Source organism: Myotis brandtii, unplaced genomic scaffold (genome assembly GCF_000412655.1).
Source record: "Myotis brandtii unplaced genomic scaffold, ASM41265v1 scaffold17, whole genome shotgun sequence".
Taxonomy (NCBI): Eukaryota; Metazoa; Chordata; class Mammalia; order Chiroptera; family Vespertilionidae; genus Myotis; species Myotis brandtii.
The window spans coordinates 3419088-3444315 of NW_005356259.1; the positions used below are offsets into that span (position 1 = coordinate 3419088).

At 37.3% G+C, this 25228-nt stretch overlaps 2 protein-coding genes across 2 annotated transcripts in view; one reads left to right on the forward strand and one right to left on the reverse strand.

The window, feature by feature from the left end:
- Nucleotides 1-6954, forward strand: part of FBXL13 (F-box and leucine-rich repeat protein 13) — a 156339-nt gene extending 149385 nt beyond the window's left edge. The window contains exons 19-20 of the mRNA XM_005862988.2: nt 768-931; nt 6805-6954. Of these exons, the coding sequence (XP_005863050.2) occupies nt 768-931; nt 6805-6928 (288 nt within the window). The 3' untranslated portion in view covers nt 6929-6954. The remainder of the gene's footprint in view (nt 1-767; nt 932-6804) is intronic.
- FAM185A (family with sequence similarity 185, member A) overlaps nt 1-25228 on the reverse strand; it is a 77289-nt gene that overhangs the window by 16554 nt on the left and 35507 nt on the right. Inside the window, exons 6-7 of the mRNA XM_014536962.1 lie at nt 24130-24264; nt 10990-11051 (exon numbers count right to left, since the gene is read on the reverse strand). Coding sequence (XP_014392448.1) covers nt 10990-11051; nt 24130-24264 — 197 coding nt within the window. The remainder of the gene's footprint in view (nt 1-10989; nt 11052-24129; nt 24265-25228) is intronic.

Genomic DNA, 25228 nt, shown 5'->3' on the forward strand with positions numbered 1-25228 from the left:
TGTCCAGACCCCTTCTCATAGCAATCTGACCCTGTCTACAGGTTAACTTTTAGTGTTCTGTTAATTTTAGAGTTCTGTAACATGTGATGTTATCAAGCTCACTGCTGCAGCATTTAATAACTTACATATATTGATGTAACAGGTATTATTACTAAGGAAATTTTGTTGAAGTTTCCCATCCAAACAAGAGATCTCTAAAAAGAATAGCAAGATCACAAATTCTGTTGGTGCCACTTGAAATATGTATTTTATTGGTCTGAAAAACAGTTATATCACTAACATAAGAGTTATAGACCTACCATGTGGCAGGCTGATTAAAGAGAATCTGCAAGTGCCCTGTTTGTTAGGGACTAAAAGTTTGTGTCCTTCCCCCCAAATATTTGTGTTCTCTCAAAATTCATGTTGAAATCTTCATCCCCAATGTGATGGTATGAGGAAGTTAGGCTTTGGGAAGTAATTAAATAGGGTGAAGCCGCCATGATGGGATTATCAGAATAGGAAGAAACGGGAGCTCTCTCTCTGCCATGTGAGGATACAAAAAGGTAGCTATCCGTAAACCAAGAAGAGGGCCCTCACCACACACTGAATCTGTGGGCACCTTGATCTTATACTTCTCAGCCTCCAGAACTGGGTGAAATAAGTGTCTATTGTTAAAATTACCCGGTTTATGGTATTTTGTTATAGCAGCCCAAACTGACTAGTATACTGTTCTTCCCTGGGATGAAGTTCATCACAATAATCTGTACTTACTTTGGCTGTGTGTTCAGATTACTGACTCAGCAATGGAGGTGTTATCAGCAAAATGCCATTACCTGCACATTTTGGATATTTCTGGTTGTCCCCTGCTTACTGATGAAATATTTGAGTTTCTTCAGATGGGCTGCCAACAGCTCCGGATCCTTAAGATGGAAGACTGCAGACTTATTTCCAGGTAAATATTCACCTGACTATGCGAAGCTTTGAGAACTACTTTCCGAGAAAACAGAATATATGACTATGGCATTTGTGATACATAATACCTTTCAGACTTAGAAAGTTTCATTTTATTTTTTGCCTAATTGAAGTCAACATTTTGAACTGCATCAAGGGAAGCTCCCTTATAAAATGGTCTTTGTGGTTTTATATCCCTGTCCCAGTAGATCTTCTTTTAAGCACTTCTCCTTCCTTGACCTTGCAGATGTCCAAATGATCACTAGCTCTCCCTCTACTCATCTCTCAAAAATTTCCATTCAGTTACTTTCCCCTAGGGGTTAAGAAAATAATCGGCTTAAACCAGCTCCCAATTTAATATAAATTGCTAACAGTTATCTTAAGCTCCATAACTTCCAAAGCAATTTGCTTGACAGTTGCCATTCATTTAACTAGGGGCTTCCTATAAGATCTGGTGTGCAGAGTAAAGTATTCTGACTTGACTATTATGGGCCAAATGCCTGTTTCCTCAATTTGCAAAATGTTTCCAGTGAAATAACAGAGGGGTAAATAAACATTTTTTTTGTTTGTTTCCAAATCTTAGCTATTGTAAATTGTGCAGATGTCCTTTCTGACTGGTATTTCTGTTTTCTTGGGATATACCCTAAATGTGGGATTACTGGGTCAAATGGGAGTTCCATTTTTAATTTTCTAAGGATACTCCATACTGTTCTCCACAGTGGTTGCACCAGTCTGCATTCCCACCAGCAGTGAAGGAGGGTTCCTTTTTCTCCACATCCTCACCAGCACTTGTCGTTTGTCATTGATAGACATTCTGAAAGGTGTGAGATAATATCTCATTGTTGTTTTGATTTGCATCTCTCGGATGATCAGTGACTTTGAGCATGTTTTCATGTCTCTTGGCCTTCTGTATGTCCACTTTTGAAAAGTGTCTAAGTCCTTTGCCCATTTTTTGATTGGACTGTTTATCTTCGTTAAGATGTATGAGTTCCTATAAATTCTGGAGATTAGGCCCTCGTTGGTTATAACATTGGCAAATATGTTCTCCCATGCAGTAGGCTTTCTTGTTGTTTTGTTTATGGTTTCTTTTGCTATGCAGAAGCTTTCTATTTTGATGAAGTCCCATTTGTTTATTTTCTCCTTAGTTTCCATTGCCCTAGGAACTGTATCGGTAAAGATATTGCTACGACATATGCCTGATATTTTGCTGCCTATGGAGTCTTCTAAGATTTTTCTAGTTTCCCATCTTACGTTTAAGTCCTTTACCCATTCTGAGTTTATTTTTGTGTATGGTGTAAGTTGGTGGTCTAGCTTCATTTTTTTTTTTTTGGCATGTATCTATCCAATTTTCCCAACACCATTTATTGAAGAGACTGTCTTGACTCCATTGTATGCTCTTGCCTCCATTGTCAAATATTAATTGAGCATAATGGCTTGGGTCTATTTCTGGGTTCTCTGTTCAGTTCCATTGGTCTATACGTCTGTTCTTGAGAACAGTGGCTTTGTAATATAGCTTGATACCTGGTATTGTGATCCTTCCAACTTCGTTCTTCTTCCTCAAGATTGCTGCAGCTATTCGGGGTCTTTTTTTATTCCATATGAATTTTTGGAGAGTTTGTTCTAGGTCTGTGAAATATGCCATTGGTATTTTAATGGGGATTGCATTAAATCTATAGATTGCTTTTGAGTAGTATGGACATTTTAATGATGGTGATTCTGTACTAATCCATGAACACAGTATGTTCTTCCATTTGTTTATGTCTTCCTCTATCTCTTTTTTCAATGTCCTGTAGTTTTCCGAGTTCAGGTCTTTTACCTTCTTAAATTTATTCCTAGGTATCTTAATTTTTTCGGTGCAATGGTAAGTGGAATTGGTGGTTTTTTTGGTTTGTTTCTCTTTCTGTGAGTTCATTATTGGTGTATAAAAAAGCCATAGATTTCTGGGTGTTAATTTTGTATCCTGCTACATTGCCAAATTCATTTATTAAATCTAGTAGTTTTATGATGGTGTCTTCAGGGCTTTTTATGTACAATATCATGTCATCTGTGAATAATGACAGTTTTACTTCTTCTTTTCCAATTCGGATGCCTTTTATTTCTACTTCTTGTCTGCACTTCCAGTACTGTGTCAAACAGGAGTGGTGAGAGTGGGCATCCCTGTTCAGGGATGTCTTGTTCTTGTTCTTAGAGGAAATGGTTTTAGTTTTTGCCCTTTGAGTATGATGTTGGCTGTAGATTTGTCATATATGGCTTTTATTATGTTGAGGTATGAACCCTCTATTTCCACTTTGCTGAGAGTTTTTATCAAAAAATGGTGTTGGAATTTGTTAAATGCTTTTTCTGCATCAATTGATATGATTATGTGATTATGTTTATGTGATGTATCACGTTTATTGATTTGTGGATATTGTACCATCCTTGTGGAAGAAATCCCACGTGGTCATGGTATATGATCTTTCTAATGTAATGCTGGATCCCATTTGCCAGGATTTTGTTGAGGATTTCAGCATTTATGTTCATCAAGAGATACTGGCCTGTAGTTCTTTCTTTGTAGTGTCTTTATCTGGTTTTGGGATTAGAGTAATGCTAACTTCATAGAAAGAGCTTGGAAGTGTTCCTGCCTCTTGAATTTTTTGTAGTAGTCTGAGGAGGATAGGTTTTAGTTCTTCCTTGAATGTTTGGTAAAACTCCCCTGTGAAGCTGTCTGGCCCAGGGATTTTGTTTGCTGGAAGTTTTTTTTATTACTGCTTCAATTTCCTTCATAGTTATCGGCCTATTCAGATTTTTTTTATTTTTCCTGATTGAGTTTTGGAAGGTCGTATTTTTCTAGGAATATGTCCATTTGTTCAAGGTTGTTGGAATAGAGTTGTTCATAGTACTTTTTTTTAACAATCCTTTGTATTTCTGTGGTGTCTGTTGTTATTTTGCCTCTTTCATATCTGATTTTGTTTTAAATAAGCAAATTTTAAGGATAGAAGGCCTAGAGTGTCTACCCTGTGTTTTTAAACAGAAAGAAGTTATCTGCTCCATTGTTTAGTTCAGCAGTTCTCAACCTGTGGGCCGCGACCCCTTTGGCGGTCGAATGACCCTTTCACAGGGGTCGCCTAAGACCATCCTGCATATATGATATTTACAGTATGATTCATAACAGTAGCAACATTACAGTTATGAAGTAGCAACGAAAATAATTTTATGGTTGGGTCACAACATGAGGAACTGTATTTAAAGGGCCAGAAGGTTGAGAACCACTGGTTTAGTTTTTCCTATTGACTGAGAGTAAACGTGCAATTATTTTAACTGACCTAAAGAAGTAACCTGTGAAGTGTTCAAAATGAGAATTCTTGACCAATCCTTGTAGATGAGATTCTTTTCTGCAAGCTGGAAAAATGAAATATTATCAAAGTATAGAGTGCATAATGTGTTCTAAGAATGTAGATGTCTCTCAGAGAACTTTTTTTTTTTTAAATCCTCACCCAAGGATATGTTTTTCATTGATTTTAGAGAGAGAAAGGGAAAGAGAGAAACAGTGGTCTGAGAAACACTGACCAGTTGCCTCCAGCACATGCCCCTACCAGTTATCAAACCTGAAACGTGAGTATGTGTCCTGACCAGAATTGAACCCAGAACACATCAGTGCATGGGACAGTGACTCAGAGAACTTCCTTAATTAAGCAAGCCTGGCATGAAAATTGATCACCTGAGGTCTAGGGAAGAAAATGGTTTCTGATCCAAGGCTGGGTGTATTAAAATGAAATTAAAACAAAAACTTGTAAAATAGGTACTCCCTCTGGGACCAGGAATGCAGGGAGGGAGGGGGTCAGACAGCCAACTGAAGCTGGGTCAGATTAAAGAGGGCAGGCCCTTGAAAAATTTTCAAGAGGAATGATGACTCAACCCTTCCAGGTAGGTCTGGAGAAGACTGATATGGATATTAGATCCTAGGAGTCTCTGCCAACCCTGTCATACAATTAAACAACCACATTTGGGCAGGTGGTAGTGAATGGATAACATATTACACAATGGAGTTAAGCTTCTAATCTTTTCATTTTATTTTGCCAATCACTCTTTGAGAAGTAACATTTTGAACTTCTAATAATTGGGATTTTAGCTAGATGAATGGAGACTTTCTGGCAAGGGCCTCGCTGAATCTAATCTGGTATGAATGTTCAAGTGTGTTAAGTATAGTGTTTAATGAAGAAGACCCAAGATATCTGTTAATATCCAAATCCTGTTTTGATTCCTCACCCCTCTTGCCAGGTCACTAGATAAAAAAATACGCAAAGAAAACTAAGTAAGATTTTACTACTAGCTGGACTTGGCCCCAAAACCTAATGCAAAGCTATAGTGAACTAGCTGGATATACGGAAAATTCCTTTTCGAGCCAGGACAGCCAAAAGACCACTTTTGTTTTCTACCACCAAACCCAGCTGTCCCTATCAACATGAAGCAGAGACTCAGCCCTAATTTGGCCTCAATTCCTGAAATTATTTCAGAGTCATAAAGGTGAAATAGGTATCTTGTTATTCATAATAAGCCTGTTTCCACCACAATTGGGTTTATGTTAATAAGGTGACTTTTGGAAAGTACCTAAGTATTGGGGCTGGTTGCCTGGGGGAACCAACCATGAAGAGAGGGGTGGGACTGATTTCCCAGTTGGGAAGAGGGGCTGGAGGCTGAATCAATCACCAATGGCTACTGATTTAATAAATCATAGCTACGTCATGGAAGTCTCCATAAAAACCCCAAAAGACAGAGTTCAGAGAGCTTCTGGGTTGGTGAATGCATGGAGATTTGGGGAGAGGGGCATGACTGAAGAGGGCATAGGTACTCTGCAGCCTTTCCCCATACCTTGCCCTATGCATCTCCTACATTTGGCTGTTCCTGAGTTATATCCTCTATAATAAACTGGTGATCAGGTAAGTAAAGTATCTCTGAGTTCTGTGAGCAGCTATGGCAAATCAATCCAACCCAATGAGGTCATTGGAACCTTTGCTCTATATAGCCAGTTGGTCGGAAGCCCAGGTGACAACCTGGACTTGCAATTAGTGTCTGAAGTGAAGGGTGGTCTTGTGGGACTGAGCCCTTAACCTGTGGAATCTGATGCTAACTCTGGGTAGATGGTATCATAATTGAGTTGAACTGCAGGACACCTTGGTTGGTATCCAATAATTGCTTGGTAGTATGGGGGAACCCCCCAACAACACACACACCCTCATGTTGGAATTGGGAGTTCAGAACAATTTTTACATGCCCTCTTTGCTTCCTTCCTTTCTGCCTCCTAAGAAAGATAGTACTAGTATTTTTAATCATTTTGGTCATAGACACCTTTGAGAATTTGAGGAAAGTCACAAACCCTCTCCTCAGAAAAAAAAGGCATATTAAGATACAAACTGCATAAATTTTCCAAGAGTTCATGGGCCTCCCTGAAACTCATCCATGTATCCAACAGAGATCTGCAGACTTTGGGTTAGGAGTTCCTGTTCGGGTGCCTGGTTAGCCTTCACAGATTGACTGCAAAGGGTTCTGCCTCATCTAAGACTCTGGAAATGGCAGGCAGAGAGCTCACTCAAGAGCACTATAGGGTGCTCTCAGTATTCCTAGTCCATGGCCATGCAATTTCGTGACTCATTCATTCACTGTGCCTGTTCATCTCTGAACTGGCTAACCTAGAGTGCCACCGAGCTACTTAAGCTTTGGGATCCTGATTATTAGCACAATTATCCACCCCCTCCCCCTCAGGAAGGCAAGAAAGTTGTGGAACGTGAATTCAACTCCTGATGGTGAGTTTTTTAACTCCAACTTTGATTTAGTTTGAAAAATCTACACTGGCGATGATTTCTGCCAACTAGCTAATGCTAATCACTGTTATTGCAGGGAGGCAGCTATGAAAATGTCATCTATAGTTCAGCAGGAATACAACCCTACTGGAACTCCAGTTTGGTCTAGCTATGATGATAAAGGCAAGCATGTAACAGACAGCAGCGGCGGCGGGAGATAACACCACTTAAAGATAGAGAATTGACAGTGAAAGAGTCAACATACAATAGTGAAGAGGAAGTAGTATAACTTTCAACTCAAACAGAAGAACAAAAAAATCTAGAATTTGGTGACTTCATTTGATGCAAATATTTTTATTAGCTGGATCTCAATGGTATAAACAGCAGCAAATCATCTCCTGATTCTTATTCCAACTACAAATGTTTTTAAATACATCATTAAATCTTCTGTCTAATAATCATGATTTTTAAAAAGTCAAATCAAGTATTGCTACTATATAAATTTTCCATGTAAATTTACCTTAATCAAACCAATAGTTTGATGAGATTATTAAATCTGAGGTTACAGTTATATGAAACAACACTGAGATTTATAATATTTTTTGACAAGAAATTTAGAAGCTTTTCTTTAGAAAAGCAGAGGTGGCCTTATAAATCAAAAAGATGGAGCCAGGGCAAATGACTTTAAGGATCTGTGAAGCTTTATTGTAAAAAACATAAACATACATTTTTTAAAAAATACATTTTTATTTATTTCAGAGAAGAAAGAAACATCAATGATGAGAATCATTGATCTGCTGCCTCCCGCACACCCCACACTGGGGATCGAGCCTGCAACCCGGGTATGTGCCCTGACCAGGAACCAAACCATGACACCTCCTGGTTCATAGTTTGAGGCTCAACCACTGAGCCACGCCAGCTGGGCAACATAAATTTTTAGAGGAAACAAGGTTTTCTTATGGCTTCCAGATACTTAACAACAAGACAGAACTAAATGCCAATTGACCGACTCATCTCAACATCTGACTTAACTGCTAGGAGCAAATTAAATTGAAGCAGGAACTATCTGTGAATAGAATGTCCCTGCAATGTCTCAGATAAATCTTTTTAATCAGATTTGCACAACAGGGATATTTTAAAACTATGCTATCCCAAAAAGGGTGCTCTCCCAATTTTATGCTAAGAGATATAGGTTATTTGTAACATTATTTAATGTCATGTAGACTGATATTCAGAGTCCAGGGGAGAGCACACTGTTCTGCTTGCCCCAAAGAAGTTGTGTCAGTAATATTAGATCAGTATTTAACCCTATTTCCTCTGTTACTTATCTGTTAAATGGGGTTCATCACTATCCTTTTGTATCCCACAAATTTGAAGGATAACATTTAAGGAAAAGGATATGAAAGTTATTTTGAAAAATTTTTAAAAGGGCTCAACTGGTATTATTATAGAGTAATCTATATTAGCTAAATAGTTTTAATAATTCTCCCTTTAGTTTGATTTTGAAAGAGTTTTTGAAATTAAGTAGTATCACTTAGCTGTAGAAATGGTTCCTGAAAGTGGACAGCAGGGGAATCAGCTGAATAGGAAGTTTTAAGACCCGAGCCAAAAGATTTAAGATGATTGTTCTGATGGTGATTTTTAAACTACATTTGGAGATTTCTGGCAGCTACATAATAGCTGGCTTCTGCCCTGGCTGGGTAGTTCAACTGATGAAAGCATTGTCCTGAAACCCCAAGGTTGTGGGTTTGGTCCCCGTTTAGGGCACATACAAGGGACAACGAATGAATGCATAAGTGAAACAACAAATCAGTTTTCTCTCTCTGTTAAAAAAAAAATTAAAAAGTTGGCTTCTGACCCCTAAATGTTTCAAGCACACAACTGGAGAGACCTATTGCTGCTTTCTTCAGCAATAACACCTGCATGGGGAAGACCAGAGTAAGGATCGACACACCCTATTATGTTCTCTAGTAACCAAGCAGGGTGTTTAACTCCAAAACTCTCTAAGATCCTCTTTTAAATAACAACAGAGTCCTGGCCATGTGGCTCAGTTGACTGGGTGTCCTCCCATGAACCGAACGGTTGCTGGTTTGATTCCTGGTAAGGCATATGCCCGGGTTGCTGGCTTGATCCACAGTAGGGGATGTGCAGCAGGCAGCAAATCCACATTCTGCTCTAATATGTTTCTCTTTCTCCCTCTCCCTTCCCCTTTCTCTTAAAAAAAAATCAATAAAAGAAAAAGAACAGGAGATACATTTGTTCTTCATGGGGAGACAAATTTTATGGACACAGAAATGAAAGAAAAGATGTGTTAGAAAAAGTAGATTATGAAAAGGGGATCAAGAAGTAGAGTGAAGAGGGGGTGAAATCTTCAAGTTCTCAGTGCAAGGTCCTCAGGGTATCCAAATTATTTCTTAGGTCTCAGCTCTCAAGCATTTAATATAAGTCAGTCTGTGTTCAAGAGAACAAAATATGGAAGCTTTCCCTTTCTGTTTAGACTTGATTATGTGATCCAAATTATGTATAATTCTTTTAATAATTTTAAATACAGTTGACTAATATTATGCTCATGACCTTTTTGGATATTGTTGACTAAGTTCATAAACTTTATTTTTAGTCATGAAAATGTTTATATAATTGCATGAGAGTGAAAAAGGATAAAAATTGTCTCATTGCCTCTCAGTTTCCTCTACTTATTACACACACACACACACACACACACACACCACAACCACATCAAATATACTAATGTGTATCATCCAAACTTATACTAATTTTGATTTCACAAAGGGTAAACTAAAAGGAGACTTGGAGATATTACATAAAGCTGACTTTTTGTTTCACAAGTTAAAAACAGACAACTGTAAATAAGTGAAATATTAACAAAAAGAGACTATTATAAATCACACTATTTGGAAAGGTATATCAGAAATTAGTGTTTAAGAACTGATGTATCCTAATCATAAAAAATCTAATCTACTAGGTAGTCTTTCAGTGTTAATTTAAATGCTCTAGGAGTAGACAAATAAGGTTTGAAAGAACGAGAATTCATAAAATAACTTTATATAATACATCATTATAAAAGTGAAAATCTATCTTCAAACATCAGGCTACAAAACAGCTGAATGTTTCTCTCCCACTAACAAGTTATGTCTTAAATTATGCAAAATAAATGAAAAATCAGTAACAATTACATCATATTTATGATGTGTTTTATTCACAACTTAAATTTACTTTGATGTCATAATAAATACAAGTAGAAAACATTACATAAGACCTATGGCACAAAAAATTCTGAAATAACTCCCTATCCCCCTCCCCCTATTACCTATGTCTTTGTATAATTTCTTGAGTATGAGTGGAAACTGTGAATATGTGAGACATCACTCCCATAATTATGTTATATTATATGACAAAACAAAGATTATCCTGGGTAGGCCTGACCTAATCAAGTGGGCCCTTTAATAGCAGAGTTCTCTCCACGTGGCTGCAGAACAGGTCAGAAGTATTAGAAAGATTGAATGCATCATTGCTGCCTAGAAGATGATCAGGGCCATATGAGAAGGGATATAGTTAGTCTCTAGAAGCTTAGAGCAAATGCCAACAGCAAGAAAATGGAGACCTCATACAGTCACAAGGAACAAGATTTTAGCACCAATAAGAATGAGCTTGGAAGATTTATTTTATTTTACCAGAGCAGCCAAATGAGAACTCAGTCCAGCCAACATCTTGAGCTCAGCCTGATGGGTACCCTGAATGGAGAATCTAGCCAGGCTCTTGACCTACAGAACTGTGAGCTGTTAAATGAGTGTTATTTTAAGTCGATAAGTTTGTAGCAATATGTTACAGAGCAATAAGGAAACTAAAACAATAGGTAAGTACAAATTTTGACACCCCCCCAAAAAAAACACAATTCACCAATACTCATCCAATTTGTTATTTTCAATATTTATATGAACAGTGGTATTTGCATTTTTGTAGCCATTGATCTACTAATTATTAAAATTATAAATACAACTTAAATCATTCCTTTTTTAAAAAAGAGAGGGGGAGGAAGAGATAGAAACATCAATGATGAGAGGGAATCATTGATTGGCTGCCTCCTGCACGCCCCCTACTGGGGATCGAGCCCAAAACCTGTACGTGTGTCCTGACCAGGAATCAAACTGTGACCTCCTCGTTCATAGGCCAACACTCAACCACTGAACCACACCGGCCGGGCTCAAACCATTCAGTCCTGCAGTTTCAGGGACTGAAACCAGCTTTGATTTCTAAAACTTACAGTGCCTTTTGGGGCATCAGCCTTAATCCATTTTTCAAGTTTGCTTCCTTGATTCATGAGCCCTGAAACACAAAATGCATGAAGTTATATCTTGAGTGACAATAGCAATATTTGACTACATAGATCCTAACAATATATCTTTAAAACCAAAAATGCTTTGGAACAACAAAAAATCTTAGTTGTGATAGAGTTGGGAAAGAGTTACAAAGGTTACCTGGGCTTGATCCCTCCTTTCATTTTCTCAGAACAACCCTAAAAGGGAAGCTACTGTTTTTTAGTTGTATTTTTTTGCATCCAAGTTTAAAAAAGAGCTTTACATGAGCACAATTGACCAAATAAATGACATGTATATAAAGTATGCAATGTATTAAGTTTTAGAACATGTAAAAAACCCGTGAAACCATTTCTTCAATCAAGATAATGAACATATTTATCACACCTACAAGTTTCCTTGTGCCCCTTTGTAATCTTTCCCTCCTGTGCCTCCCTGCCTGTTACCTCCAGACCCCTCTACCCCCATCCCTCAGCAATCACAACAGATTAGTTCATTTTTTTAAATTGTAATAAATGAAATCCTACAGTATGCACACTTTATTAAAATCTGGGTTCTTTCACTCAGCATAATTATTTTGAAGTTCATTCCCATTGTAGGAAGTGTTAGTTTCCTCACACACAGGATGATCAGTACTTTGCTGAACGCTCATGGGCAACCTTTACAGCTGCCTACTCTCTGGAACTCTCCTATGAACTCCAGCAGCCCTGGTCTCCCTAGATCAAGCATGTCCAACTCGCAGCACACGGGCCACATGCCTCGTTTATTTGGCCCGTGTGAGCCTTTGAGTTTGACACACTTGCCCTAGATGCTCAGTTCAGTCCCCTCCTCTGGGGAGTCTGTTGGCTCTGCCTCTTACCCCTCTGTGCCCTGCAGCCTAGAAATTCTCTCAAGGTAATAGGCTGTGGCATTCATAGAGCTAGCTCACTGGTTCATTTCCCATCTCAATTCTTCTAGTTCTATGTTTTTTTTGTCACCGTCAAGGTAATTAAGTTGTTACACCACCTCTGGCACTCCATTGCAATTCTGTCCTTAAGAACCCAGTCAAATTTGAACTGAGGAGCTGTAAATATACTATTTCAATTCATCATATAAATGTTCCTTGTTAAATCCAAGCACACAAATCAGGCAATCCTTTTCTTTAGTATAATTTTTTTTCCTTTGGTGGTACCATATAATGTGCTCAGGTGATGAAAAGGTGCTTTGTACCATCCAATCTTTGTGTTAAGTGCTTCTTTGATTACAAATTCTTCTCTGAATTATTGCATCTCCCATTTAATCTGAGCCATAATCTTATTTATGTCTTAGAGGTCACTGTATCTGTCCCAGAACACAGCTGAGTATTCAATGACTTCCTCTAGAGCAGAGGTTCTCAACCTGTGGGTTGCGACCCCTTTGGGGGTTGAACGACCCTTTCACAGGAGTCGCCTAAGACCATCGGAAAACATATATAATTACATATTGTTTTTGTGATTAATCACTATGCTTTGTGTTCAATTTGTAATAATGAAAATACATCCTGCATATCAGATATTTACATTACGATTCATAACAGTAGCAAAATTACAGTTATGAAGTAGCAACGAAAGTAATTTTATGGTTGGGGTCACCACAACATGAGGAACTGTATTAAAGGGTTGAGGCATTAGGAAGGTTGAGAACCACTGCTCTAGAGTTTTTCCTTCTACTTCTCTTGCTATATTTTTAATACCATTATGATTCCCATTAGTAAATCCTTGTGTTAGAAGCTTCTCTTTCCCCCCTAACTTTATTATTAAGGGGTTCAGCTCTGAATTTGTTCTTTCTATGCCTGTGCTGCATTCAGTAGGTCAGGATTTTGAGGCACCTGCACCCAGTAGTCTTTCTATAATACAGAATTTCTTTTTCCTAGTGATTCAAATAAACATAGAGGGAAGAACAGAAAATCTTGAACACAGGTTCTCTAACTTTATTATTTTTCTACACTATTTAGCATCAATAGGCAAAGCATAAAAAATAGTAAGGTTTTCCCAAATATCTACAATTTTTTTCCTTATATATTATTTGTCACCTTCCTAATAATGCATTTTCTTGCTTATGGAGAGAGAAGCCAATCTGCCTATTTCCTTCTGCAGCAGCAGAGGCCACGCATGGTGCTGCTGGTACCAACAAAATGAACACAAAAGCAATCTTAGCTTAGAGACAATACTAAAAAAAATAAGGTAGTTTACAAAATTACACGTAGGTTCCTTAAAATAGCTCTATCTTGCCAAAAAGTAATTTACTAAAAGCCCTTCATACTTTGACCTGAACCTGTGGAGACTCTACTCTAATTTGCAAAGTTTATAAATCCTTTCCTTAAAAAATCTTGTAACACATATTGGAACTTGGGGTTGCAAAAACCTTGCTCCTTATTTAAATGCCTTTGCCAATGAAAACCAGACAATGTTTATTTGACCAAGAAATGGGAAATGCCCACCCTATCCCCACGTGGTTTGGCTTCCATTAAATGGGGAGAAAAGTTTCTCCTTAGGACATTTTTAAACTCTAGCATTTGCACTCTAAATTTGCTCTGTCCAAATCCACCCAAATATATAAATCTCCAAATTTATTTATTTCCTCAAATGCCTAGTTGAGAAGCGTTAGCCATGAACCCTAAATGTGCCTGACCTAATCAGCACTGGCTGTGGCTAAAGATAAGGCTCTAAGGAATCATTTGCATAATTTAGTTCTCTGGTTTAAAATAAGCTTGAAAAGCTTCTTGACTGAGATGAGTTTTTGCACCCTCTTCCCCAAACCCTGTAACAGGCTTTGTTTATTTACATATTTTTGGTTCAGAGGGATAATTCTGGTGCTGCCTTATTAGCCCCAGAATAAACTTCAGTGCATCATAGTTGGAGGATTCCCTCTTTTACAGTGTAAACTCTACTGACCACCCACAATGGGAAGCCCCATGCTAAGTATTTCAGGGAGGGTCAAAAGATGTAAAAAGACACGTTAGTACCCTCAAAAAGCTTACCAGCTGGCTAGGAAAATAAATCATACTTATAAAACAACATGAAAATAATTATGCTGAAATTTAATTATTTTAATGCAGTATTTCACAAACAAAACCTCTAATACCATACACAGTTCCATAACCAATATCTTAATGTTGCCAACATGGTTTAACTGTTTACAGTTCTCTTGACAGAAATGCAAACCAAGATATCTTGACAACAAATATTTACTGGCAAAATATTTTTGAGCTAGTTTTAATGGTGCCTATCATTGTATTTTTCTCTCAACTACTTGAAATTAGAACAAAGATAATCATACTCTAGGTTTTGAGCAAGTATACAATTAACCAATTTTGCCCAAGAAATATTCTTGGAGAGACTTTCTTCCTCAAATCTTCTATGCCTAATCCCAGCTGCTGAATTTTTCATTTCAGACATTATAGTTTTCAGTTCTATTTCTAGAAATTCAATTTCGGTTTTTTAAAAAATATTTTCCATGTCTTAACTTTATTCCAACATGTGGAATACAGCTATAACTTTTATTTTCTTTCTCCACTAATGCTAACATCTGTGTCTGTTCTGGGTGGGTTTCAATTGATATTCTCCTCATTATGGGTCATGTTTTCTTGCCTCTGCGTGTCTGATAACCTTTGATTGGATGCCAGATATTGTGAATTTTATTTTGTTGGGCGCTGAATATTTTTGTATTCCTGTAAATCTTTAGCTTTGTTCAAGGATGCAGTTAAGTTACTTGGTAATAGTTTAAGCCTTTCATCTCTTGCTTTTATAATTTGTTAGGTAGAGGAGGGGTGCTCAGTCTAGGGTTAATTGTTTCCAACTTAGTCCTCTACCTAATGCTCCATGAGTTATAATTTTTTCCAGTCTGGCCAGTAAAGCAGGCATTATTCCTGGACCTGTGTAAGCACCAGGCTCTATTCCCTCTGGTATTCTGTCCTATGAACTATAGCTTGCTTAGTCTCTGTGGAATCTTCTCAACTCAGGGAGTCTGCTGGGTTCCATAATAGATGCATTTCCCCTCTGTACTCACCATAGCCTGGAAATTCTCGAGGCAGTTAGGAGGGGCTTATTTTGTTTCCTTTCTCTCAGTGATCACTCTATTTCATTTACTAATATTAGTGTCTTGGAAACTGTTTTTTATGTATTTTGTCTATTTAGAAAGTTGTGGTGGTGTTTTAGGTAGAAGGGTAAATAAGTCCTTTTTATTCTGCTTCTTGCCTGGAAGCCTTCATTTTTTTCTTTCTCTTCCCCTCCTCCATCATGCTCTACTTGTTCTTACTCTCTCTAACGCCCTTAAAAAATTTTTTATTATTGATTGATTTTAGACAGAGAGGGGAAGGGAGAGAGAGAGAGAGAGAGAGAGAGAAAGAGAAAGAGAGAGAGAGAGAGAAAAGAGAGAAACATCAACTTGTTGTTCCACTTATTTATGCATTCATTGGTTGATTCTTGTGCCTTAACTGGTATTGAATCTGTAACCTTGACATATAAAGACAACGTTCCAACCAACTGAGCTACCCAGCCAGGGCTCTCTTTAACTTTTTATTTTGAAATAATTTAAGACTCCTAAGAAGTTGCAAAAACAGTATACAGAGGTGCACCCATTAGCCAGTTCCCCTAATGGTGATATTTTATATAACCATAGTACATTATCAAAACCAGGTAACTGGTTGGCAACATACAATTAATTGGACTACAGACCTTACTCCAATTTCAGCATTTTTGCATACTCACTTTTTTGTATGTTTTAGGTATACCTTTATGACATGTTATCACATGTATAGATTCATATAACCATCATTATAATCAAAATACTATCACCACAAAGAAAGTCCCTTATGACATGTCTTTATAGTCTTATCCTCCCTCTTCTTCCCTAATCTTTGGCAACTAATTATCTGTTCTCCATTTTATAACTTTGTTATTTCAAGAATCTCTCTATATAAAAGCCTAATATGCAAAGTGTCCCCTCGGGAGTTTGACCAACTGGGAGTTCGATCTCTTGCTATGATGCACACTGACCACCAGGGGGCAGACACTCAATGCAGGAGCTGCCGTGATGCACCCTGGCCATTTACAGAGAAATGGCACCACGGACCTGGCACTCACAAAGCAACACTCGGCTTCCCACAAGTGGGACGCGGGCCCCGCCACCACCCCAAAGCTACAGACCACCAAATCACATCTGACGCCGCCAAGACCCCATGGCGCAAACGCAGCCCACATCCCAGCCCAAAATGGTGGCTGTGGGTGCAGGGTAATGATGTCACGTAGCAACATTCGGCTTCCTCTCCCTAGCGACTAGCCTCCTTGCAGTTTCTTCAGCCCAGGAACACGACTTGCTTTATAGCCAGGTGCAAACATTTTACACTTTAACCAAATGTCTGTGAAGCATTTTCCCGTGCCTCATCTCATTTGATTCCCATAGAAGTCCTGAAGTAGGTAGATAGGAGACTCAGTGGAATCCTATTTTCTTTTCATTAGCTGGAAAATGAAGATTTAGAAAGCTTAGAAACTTGACCTGACTAAAAAGAAGTAAGAAATGGTGGACCTTGAAAATGACTTCAGGTTTTCTTACTGTGCAGAATATAGTCAAACACTGCTGCAGTTAAATATTTTACCCTATGTTCTCCTTGTGTGATCTACAATAATAATCTGCTTCATGTTGATATTTACTGCTGTGTTGCTGACAATTACCAGAAAGAGAAGTTGGGGTTCCTCACTGGGCTGGAAAAAGTTTAGCTAAATCAGAAAGCAGGTCTAATTAAGCAAGTTTATCTATATATATAAAGCTCTCGCTGGCGCCAATCGCACGCATGTGTTTCCATCTGTCATTGTTGATCCTGAATTTGGTTGACACTTCTATTATAGAGAAAGGGTGAATAGCGATATTAAAATATTTCTTCTGGTTAATTTCTTCTCACTGTGCATGAATTCATGCACCAGGCCTCTAGTGTTATATAAATGGAATCATTCAGTATGTAACATTTTGAGACTGACTTTTTCATTCAGCATCATTCCCTTAAATTTCATCCAAGTTGCATATATCAATAGATTATTCCTTTTTATTGTTGAACAGTTGTCCATTATATAAACATACGACAGTTTGTTTAACCATTTACTGGTAGAACCATATTTCAATCATTTTTAGCTTTGGCTATTACAAATAAAGCTATGAATATTTGTGCAAACATTGTTTCATTTCTCCAAGATAAATGCCCAGGATTGTAATCGCTAGATCATATGACAGTTTCACGTTTAGTTTTTTAACAAACTGCCAAACTGAATGCTAGAATGGCTATATCACTTTACATTCCCAATGACAATGCAGGAGAGACCCAATCGCTTCACATCCTTGCCAGCATTTGGTATTATTTGTATTTTTCATTTTAGTCATTCTACTATGTAGTAGTATCTCATTCTGGTTTTAATTAGCACTTCACTAATAGCTAGTGTGTTGAACATGTTTTTATTTGCCATCATATAACTTCTGTGGCTGCGTTGTTTATTAAATTTTACACAGTTACACTTTTATGTGCACAAATCATTTTTAGGTCGGAACTGGGAAGAGTTCACTCAAGGTATGATTTGGCTGTGGTTCAGTATTTCGTGAATGACCAAAATAAATACAAAACCAAAACCAAACAAAACTCCAGGAATTACAAGCAGAATTGAAATGCTCTGTTTGGGGCCTGTTCTTTGGTCTCTTGTCTAGTGGTCAGCAAACCATAGCCAAATTTGGCCTGAGGTTTGTTTTTTTATGGCCTAAGAGGTAAGACTGTCTTTTACATTTTTAAATGGCTATAAAAAAAAAGAATATGTAACAGAAACCATTATGTAGCCTTCAAAATGTAACATATTTACTATCTGGCCTTACATATAAAGTATGCAGATGAGTAGAAACAAAACCTGTCCTTTTTTTGGGTAAAGGTTAACAAAGTTGATGTTTAATTATCTATGATACTCCCAGGATCTTATACTTTACAAAATGCTGGGGAAACAAAAACACCATAAAAGCATGAACAACTGAAGACAGTTCCTACATTAACTCCCTGTCAAAGTATTTTTTAAGCAGCCATGAGTCGACAGCATTCTTCATTCTGTTACTAAATTCCATCTAAGTAATCCTGAAGTACATCTACATGACTGACAAATCCATGTTCTTTAAGCTTGGAGAAAACCAGAACTTCAGAATATTCTTAAAAAAATATATATTTCTACAAGTCATATCAAAATACTGGATTATTTTCCCATTTGGAGAGAAAACAGTTTCTCTAGATCTTCTAAGTGCCATCCTCTGGGCTTAGTCCCATTTCAACCTCTTTTCTAACCCACAAACCAGTTTTCCATCATAAATCACGATGCCATAAATGTATAACTATTCCAACTAAAAATAAGCCGAATGAGAAATCTCTTCTAATTTGATTTTGATCCCAAATGAATTTATTTTTATATCGTTTACATTTAGTTTGACTAAAATAAAGTAAAACCAGTAGTACCACCTTCTCTACTATGTCTATGACAAACAACAATCATTTGGCTGGCAATACACTTTCTAATAACCTCTAAACACCTAAATTGGGAGCTTTAAGAGAAAAGGACTTTGGACTTCTGGTCAAGATGGTGACGTAGGTAAACATGGTACCTGCCTCTTTCCACAACTACATCAAAATTACAACTAAACTATAAAAACAAGCATTATTCAGAATGCCTGTAATCAAGCTGAATTGAAGTCCTAAAACTATGGAATTAAAGAAGTCTCATTGAGACTGGTAGGAGGGGCAGAGACAAGGATGGGCTGGTCCCACACTCATGTGTGGCAGATAAAATCTAGGCTGTGACCACGTTGAAGCACCACCACCCAACCACCTTCAAAAGCAACACACTCAAGGGGTGGACTCAGGGGCACCAGAGCGATGCTGAAGTAAGCCCTATTCTGTGTGGTGTGCCCCAGCATAGCTGATCCTCTACGGTGGTTGGAGGTTAGTGGTCAGAGCCAGTCCTTACAGCTGATTGGCCTGGATAAATCCCTCCCATTGACATGTCAATAGCAATCAAGGCTCATCTACAACAGCAGGTACAACTCAAGTACCCAGCCTGGGTGATTGGGGAGGCTGTGCCACTGGATCCCACAAGACACCTACTACATTAGGCCACTCTATCAAGCCTAGGAGACATAGCAGCTCTAACTAATACATAGAAACAAACACAGGGAGGCTGCTAAAATGAGGAAATGAAGAAGCATGGCCCAAATGAAAGAACAGAACAAACTCCAGAAAAGAGAACTAAACAAAATGCAGACAAGCAATCTACTAGATGGAGAGAACAAGACACTGGTTATAAGGACACTCAGTTCATTGAGAATCTCAACAGTATAAATAAGAATCAGTCAGAAATGAAGAATACACTAACTGGAATAAAAAGTAATATAGGGAATCAACAGTAAAGTAGATGAAGCCAAAAATCAAACCAGCAATTTGGAATATAAGGAAGCAAATACCCCTCAGAACAGCAAAAAGAAAAAAAGATTAAAAAAGTGAGGATAGTGTAAGGAACCTTTGGGACAACTTTAAACATACCAACATTCACATCATGGGGGTGCCGGAAGGAGAAGAGATAGAGCAAAACATTAAAAACCTATTTGAAAAAATAATGACTGAAAACTTCCCGAACTTGGTGAAGGAAATAGACATACAAGTCAAGAAAGCAAAGACAGTTCCAAACAAGATGAACCCAAAGAGGCCTATACCAAGACACACCATAATTAAAAAGCAAAAGGTTAAAACAAAGAGAGAATCTTAAAAGCAGCAAGAGAAAACCTATAAGGGAACTCCCAGAAGACTGTAAGCTGATTTCTCAAAAGAAACTTTGCAGGTCAGAAGGGACTGGCAAGAAATATTCAAAGTGATGAAAAACAAGGATCTACAACCAAGATTACTCTACCCTGCAAAGCTATCATTTAGAATCCAAAAGCAGATAGAGCTTCCCAGAGAAGAAAAAGCTAAAGAAGTTCATTATCACCAAACCAGCATTATATGAAACTAGAGGCCCGATGCACAAAAATTCGTGCAAGAGTAGGCCTTCCTTCCCTCAGCTGCTGGCACCAGCTTCTTTCTCCAGCTGCCGGCAGGCACCCAGGACTCGGGCTGGCTTCCCTTGGGCCACCCGCAGGCATCCGGGACCTGGCTGGCTCCCCTCCAGCCCCGGCTTCATCAGGAATGATGTCCGGAATGACGCCTGAAAGACGTCCAGTCTAATTAGCTTATTACCCTTTTATTATTATAGATGTTAAAGGGTCTTTTTTAAGAAGACGATTAAAAATACAACAATAAAATGGCAATAAATACATATCTATCAACAAGTGAACCTAAAAACAAAATAAACAAACAAGCAAAACAGAAACAGACTCACAGATACAGAGAACATTTTGACGGTTGCCAGATGAGATTGTCAAAAAAAGGTGAAAGGTTTAAGAAGTAAAAATTGGTTGTTACAGAATAGTCATGGGAATGTAAAGTACAGCATAGGGAATATAGTCAATAATATTCGAATGCTATAGTATATGGTGTCAGGTGCAAGATTTATTGGGATGATCACTTAAGTTATGTAATGCCTAATCACTGGGATATACACCTGAAACTAATGTAATAATGTATGGCAACTGTAATTGAAAAAAAAATGATTTAAAAGACTTTGTACCACAGGCATTTTGGGGGGCTTGGTATTTCACAGTGAGATTTCATATCTAGGTTGATGAAAGCAAGTCTAAAACCTAACAGAGAAGTCAGCTTCCTAGATATTTCTTACCCACCAGTAAACCATGCACCATCAGTTGAATTTGCCATAAATGGATGGAGAAGAAAGTTAGAACCAAGAACTTATAAGAATTAGAGAGTGCATCCCAAAGAATGCACACATACACATCTTTTTAGTTGGAAAATATTTCAGCCTGAGAGTCCCAGGCTTTCTTTTGACTCAAAATAGCACATAATTCTTGTAAATCATACGATGTATCTTATTTATCAGTGACACAGCAGCAAGCGAAACCAGAAAGCAGGAAATCAAATAAAACTACAGGCTGAAACATCAAAGCCTGTGGGAAGCCTAAGCCCTCATGATAAACCTTATGGCATGGCTTCTTGCAGAAGTCATGCTACAGATACAAATCCAGACCTCTTAGCAGAGGGGGTTGTTATGCTTCATAGGCTCCGTAAGAAAGACCCAGATGAGATAAGCTCAGCTGCCTATAATAATTCACATGTAAAGCTTCCTATTATTTCCAAAATTGGGTTTCAGATTGAAATACCTACAGAAAAAGCAATCAGCCCTAATTTTCTAGGCCTCTTAAAACATTCCATTTACTTGATAAATAAGGTCTGTAGCCTTTGGGGCACCAAGCACTTTTAGAATCAAAATGAATTATGAAAGTTCCTCTACTTGTTCATAAAGCTCTCTCCAAAAAAAGACTGCTCTCTCTTTATCTGAGGTCCTCTGTATTATCATTCTAATGGATTTAATCTAATATCAGTGCAACCCTCAGATCCATCTGAGGCCCAACTGCGTAGTATATCATTTGCTACTATACAAAAGAACTCTGCTGATCAGTATCTAGAATCTTGCACTATGAACAGGAAATAAAATTCATTCTGTAATTTGAACCTTCCTGGTTTATGAAGTAGGGCTAGAGTGTAAGACATAATAACAAATAACACACAAAAAGAACTAAATAGGCTGAGAAGCTTCATGATAACCAATGAGATAAATATGCATTTTCCTTATAGCATCCATTTATCTATTTCTTCAGTCAAAATTTGTTGAAGGTTAAATTACATGTTGAATTTAACATATCATTGTGGAGTCCAGGCCACTGCACTCTTTCTCCTGAATTACTGCAATAACCTGCTGCTAATTAGCTTTTTCTTCATTCCACCATTGTCTTCTCTTAGCTTTCTCCACTCAACATTCAGTGATCTAATATACAGATCTGACTATGTGAACCCCAGATTAAAACTTTTCAGTGCCTTGGCAATGCACGTAGCATAAAATTCAAATCAGCCCTATGTGGTCTCACCTCCTTCCCAACTCCCCAGCCTCCTTTAATGCCACTCTTCCACTTACTGTCTGTACTCTAGCTATACTGGACTCTCTCATTTCCGTAAACTCACAGTGCTAGTCTAAGTTAGATGTGTCACCTACATGCTCTTACATTACCCCGTACATAACTCTATTGTAACATTTTCCCACTTTATTGTATTCACTGATTTGTTTGTTTTGCCTCTCTAGAATGTAAGCTCCTCTGATGTCAGACAGACCATACTTTGTCAGCTTTGCACTCCTAGTTTCTCATAGTGCCTGACTCAATAAATGCTTGTTGAGTGATTGACCAAGTGAAGGAAAATACAGAAGACAGCAGGAGGAAGAGCTAGACTAGGAAAAGATACTGTTTGTTTTTAAGTATATTAAGGTGTTGGTTTAGTAGAGTAGAAATGGGCAAGAAGTTAATAAAGAGATCAGGTCTGCAAATACCGATTTTATCCAATGACAGAACTATTAAGTGTTCTTAAATGATTTAATGGCTGAAGTGATGAGAATGGGACTTTAAAATGGAATTAAAATGAAATCTAAATTACTCATATGATTTATGAGTAACAGAATAAAAAAAATGACAAACTAACTTTAATTTATAATTCAAACATTCTTAACATATATAAAATAATTGATTACACTGCCATTTGGAACACTGTTAAACAAATTTGTATTACCTTTATATTATGGGGCCAAAAAAACATAATTCTGTTGGCTCCTTATCAAACTCGAGATTAGATCACAAGAAGTTGATTCTTATCTCATTTAATACACTTAAATTTTCATCATGTAACTAAGAGTTGCCCATTTAAATGCAATGATTTAGATCTGAGAGTGTATGGGTATTATTTTTATTACTATTATGACTTTTGTTAATATTCTATGACTTCTAACAGACATCTTTCTTAACATAAAAAAAAAAATATTTAAAACTGAAGCTTGATCTTATGAAGACACTCCACAGCCAGTGCCACCAAACACTTTCCTTTTTTTTTATGTTGGTAAGATTTAAAAGAAAACCTCACCAGCATTAATTTTTTTTAAGTATGTATATGTATTATCTATACAATAAATAACTTTAAAAGTAGTATCAATGATCAATACAGCCAGAGGTAATTAGGAAAAATGTGTAAAGCTATTCACATTTCTAGGACTGAGAATTTGTTATACTAAAAGAACAAGTTTTCGAAGTGCATAATACCAAACCCAATTCCTATTTATTCTAATCATACAAAGTTAACTTTAAATCTTGCATTATATGTATTTAGCTGATTTTTAAGTCCAAGAATTAGAAAGCAGTAGTGCCAGGAAAAAATGCTTTAATGATTTTTAAAATTTTAAATTGGGGTAAAAACACATAACATAAAATGTATCATCTTAACCATTTTTATGTTTACAGTTCAGTAGTGGTAAGTATATTTACACTGTTGTGCAACAGATCTCCAGAACTTCTTCATCTTGCAAAACTGAAACTCTATATCCATGGTATAGCTCCCCATTTTCCCTCTCCCCTTCTTTCATGTTGCTATGAATCTGACTCCTTTAGATAACTCATATAGTGAAATCACACAGTTGTCTTTTCATGACTGGCTGAATTCACTGAGCATAATGTCTTCAAGGTTCATTCATGTTGTAACATATGACAGGCCTTTCTTCCTTTTTAATTCCACTGTATGTAGTACATACCACAATTCATTTATCCATTCATCAATAGACATATGGGTTGCTTCTACCTCTTGGCTATAGTGCTGCTATAAATATGGTATGCAAATATCTCTTCAAGATAAAAATTTTTAATCAATTTTAACCAATGATAGAACTGGTGAGTATCCCAAACAAAATGTCTGCATTATGTTACTGATAAGCAGTTAGGGAAAAAAAAGTGTCAAAACACCAAAATGTGACAATGGAAAAGAATAAAAGACTAAAACTGAAATTAAGCATACCATGTTTCTATTTATGTATGGACAATGACTATTCATCTTACACAGTAAAATGTAGCCTCCTTACCAGTAATTATTACACCATCATCTTTATGAGTTTCGGCCATCTCTTGAACTTGGACTTCAGAGCTCACATTGACCTCTTTTCCTGATAACTGTAAATGAACTTGAAGAGAAGATGGGACCTTGACAAGAACAGAGCCTGTAATAAGTTTATAAGGAAGCTTATTAATGCAAAGAAATCAAAAGTACTAGAGCCTATTACAAAAATTAATGAATGGGTAGCATTGCTCCTGGCACACTGTCTTCTCCTTACTCATGGAGGTCAGGGGGTGTCAAGGTTTTCTTACTCCCAAGGCATTCACAGTAACTTCTGTCAAAAGTATGAGTTACTAGAACAGTGTGAACTATTTCTTCTGTCAAAAGCTCTCATCACAGAAAAGTGAGTGGTTTATTACACATGAAGCTTGTAGAAAGGATTTATCATTAATTGAGTATTTACTAAGGTATAATGTTATTATACCTTAATCACATTATTTCTTTAAATCTCCATACCAACATTATGAGGTATTACTATAATCCTTATTTTACAGACGAGAACTTGCTCAAGTTCCCATTAGAGCTAGTGTTAGAATCTAGATCCAGTTCAGTGACAACAAAACCCATGCTCTTAACCACTGTGGGATTTCACACACTGCTATGCTACCTCATCGTATTACAAAACTTGTGACCGCAATGACCACTGTAACACAACTAGAACCTTGAGGTCTTGTGCCTTCAGTTATACCTTGTAGGGGCCAGGGGGATAACAATAATAAAAAAAGAGAATATTTAAATTTTAACTGATTCTTTTCAATGGATTACAGTCTTTGGGTACCTAGGGCAAGACACTCAACTTTATTCCCACTATAATCTTGTAGTAATTCAAGTGTCTAAAGGAAGAACTAAGAAAAAGTATCCTGTTAGCTAAGGAATCATTTTTGAAACAATGACGTGGGTTGCAGTGCCAACTCATCCGCACAGTCCTCTTTCAGAACTTTTTCTTTCTCTGTTTCTCATATATCAAAAAAGAGGCCGCTGCCATAAAACATTAACCTCAGCTCTGTGAACAAGACAGTCAGAATGACATCCATTGTGAATATTTTAAAGATTCTTTCTAGAATGTT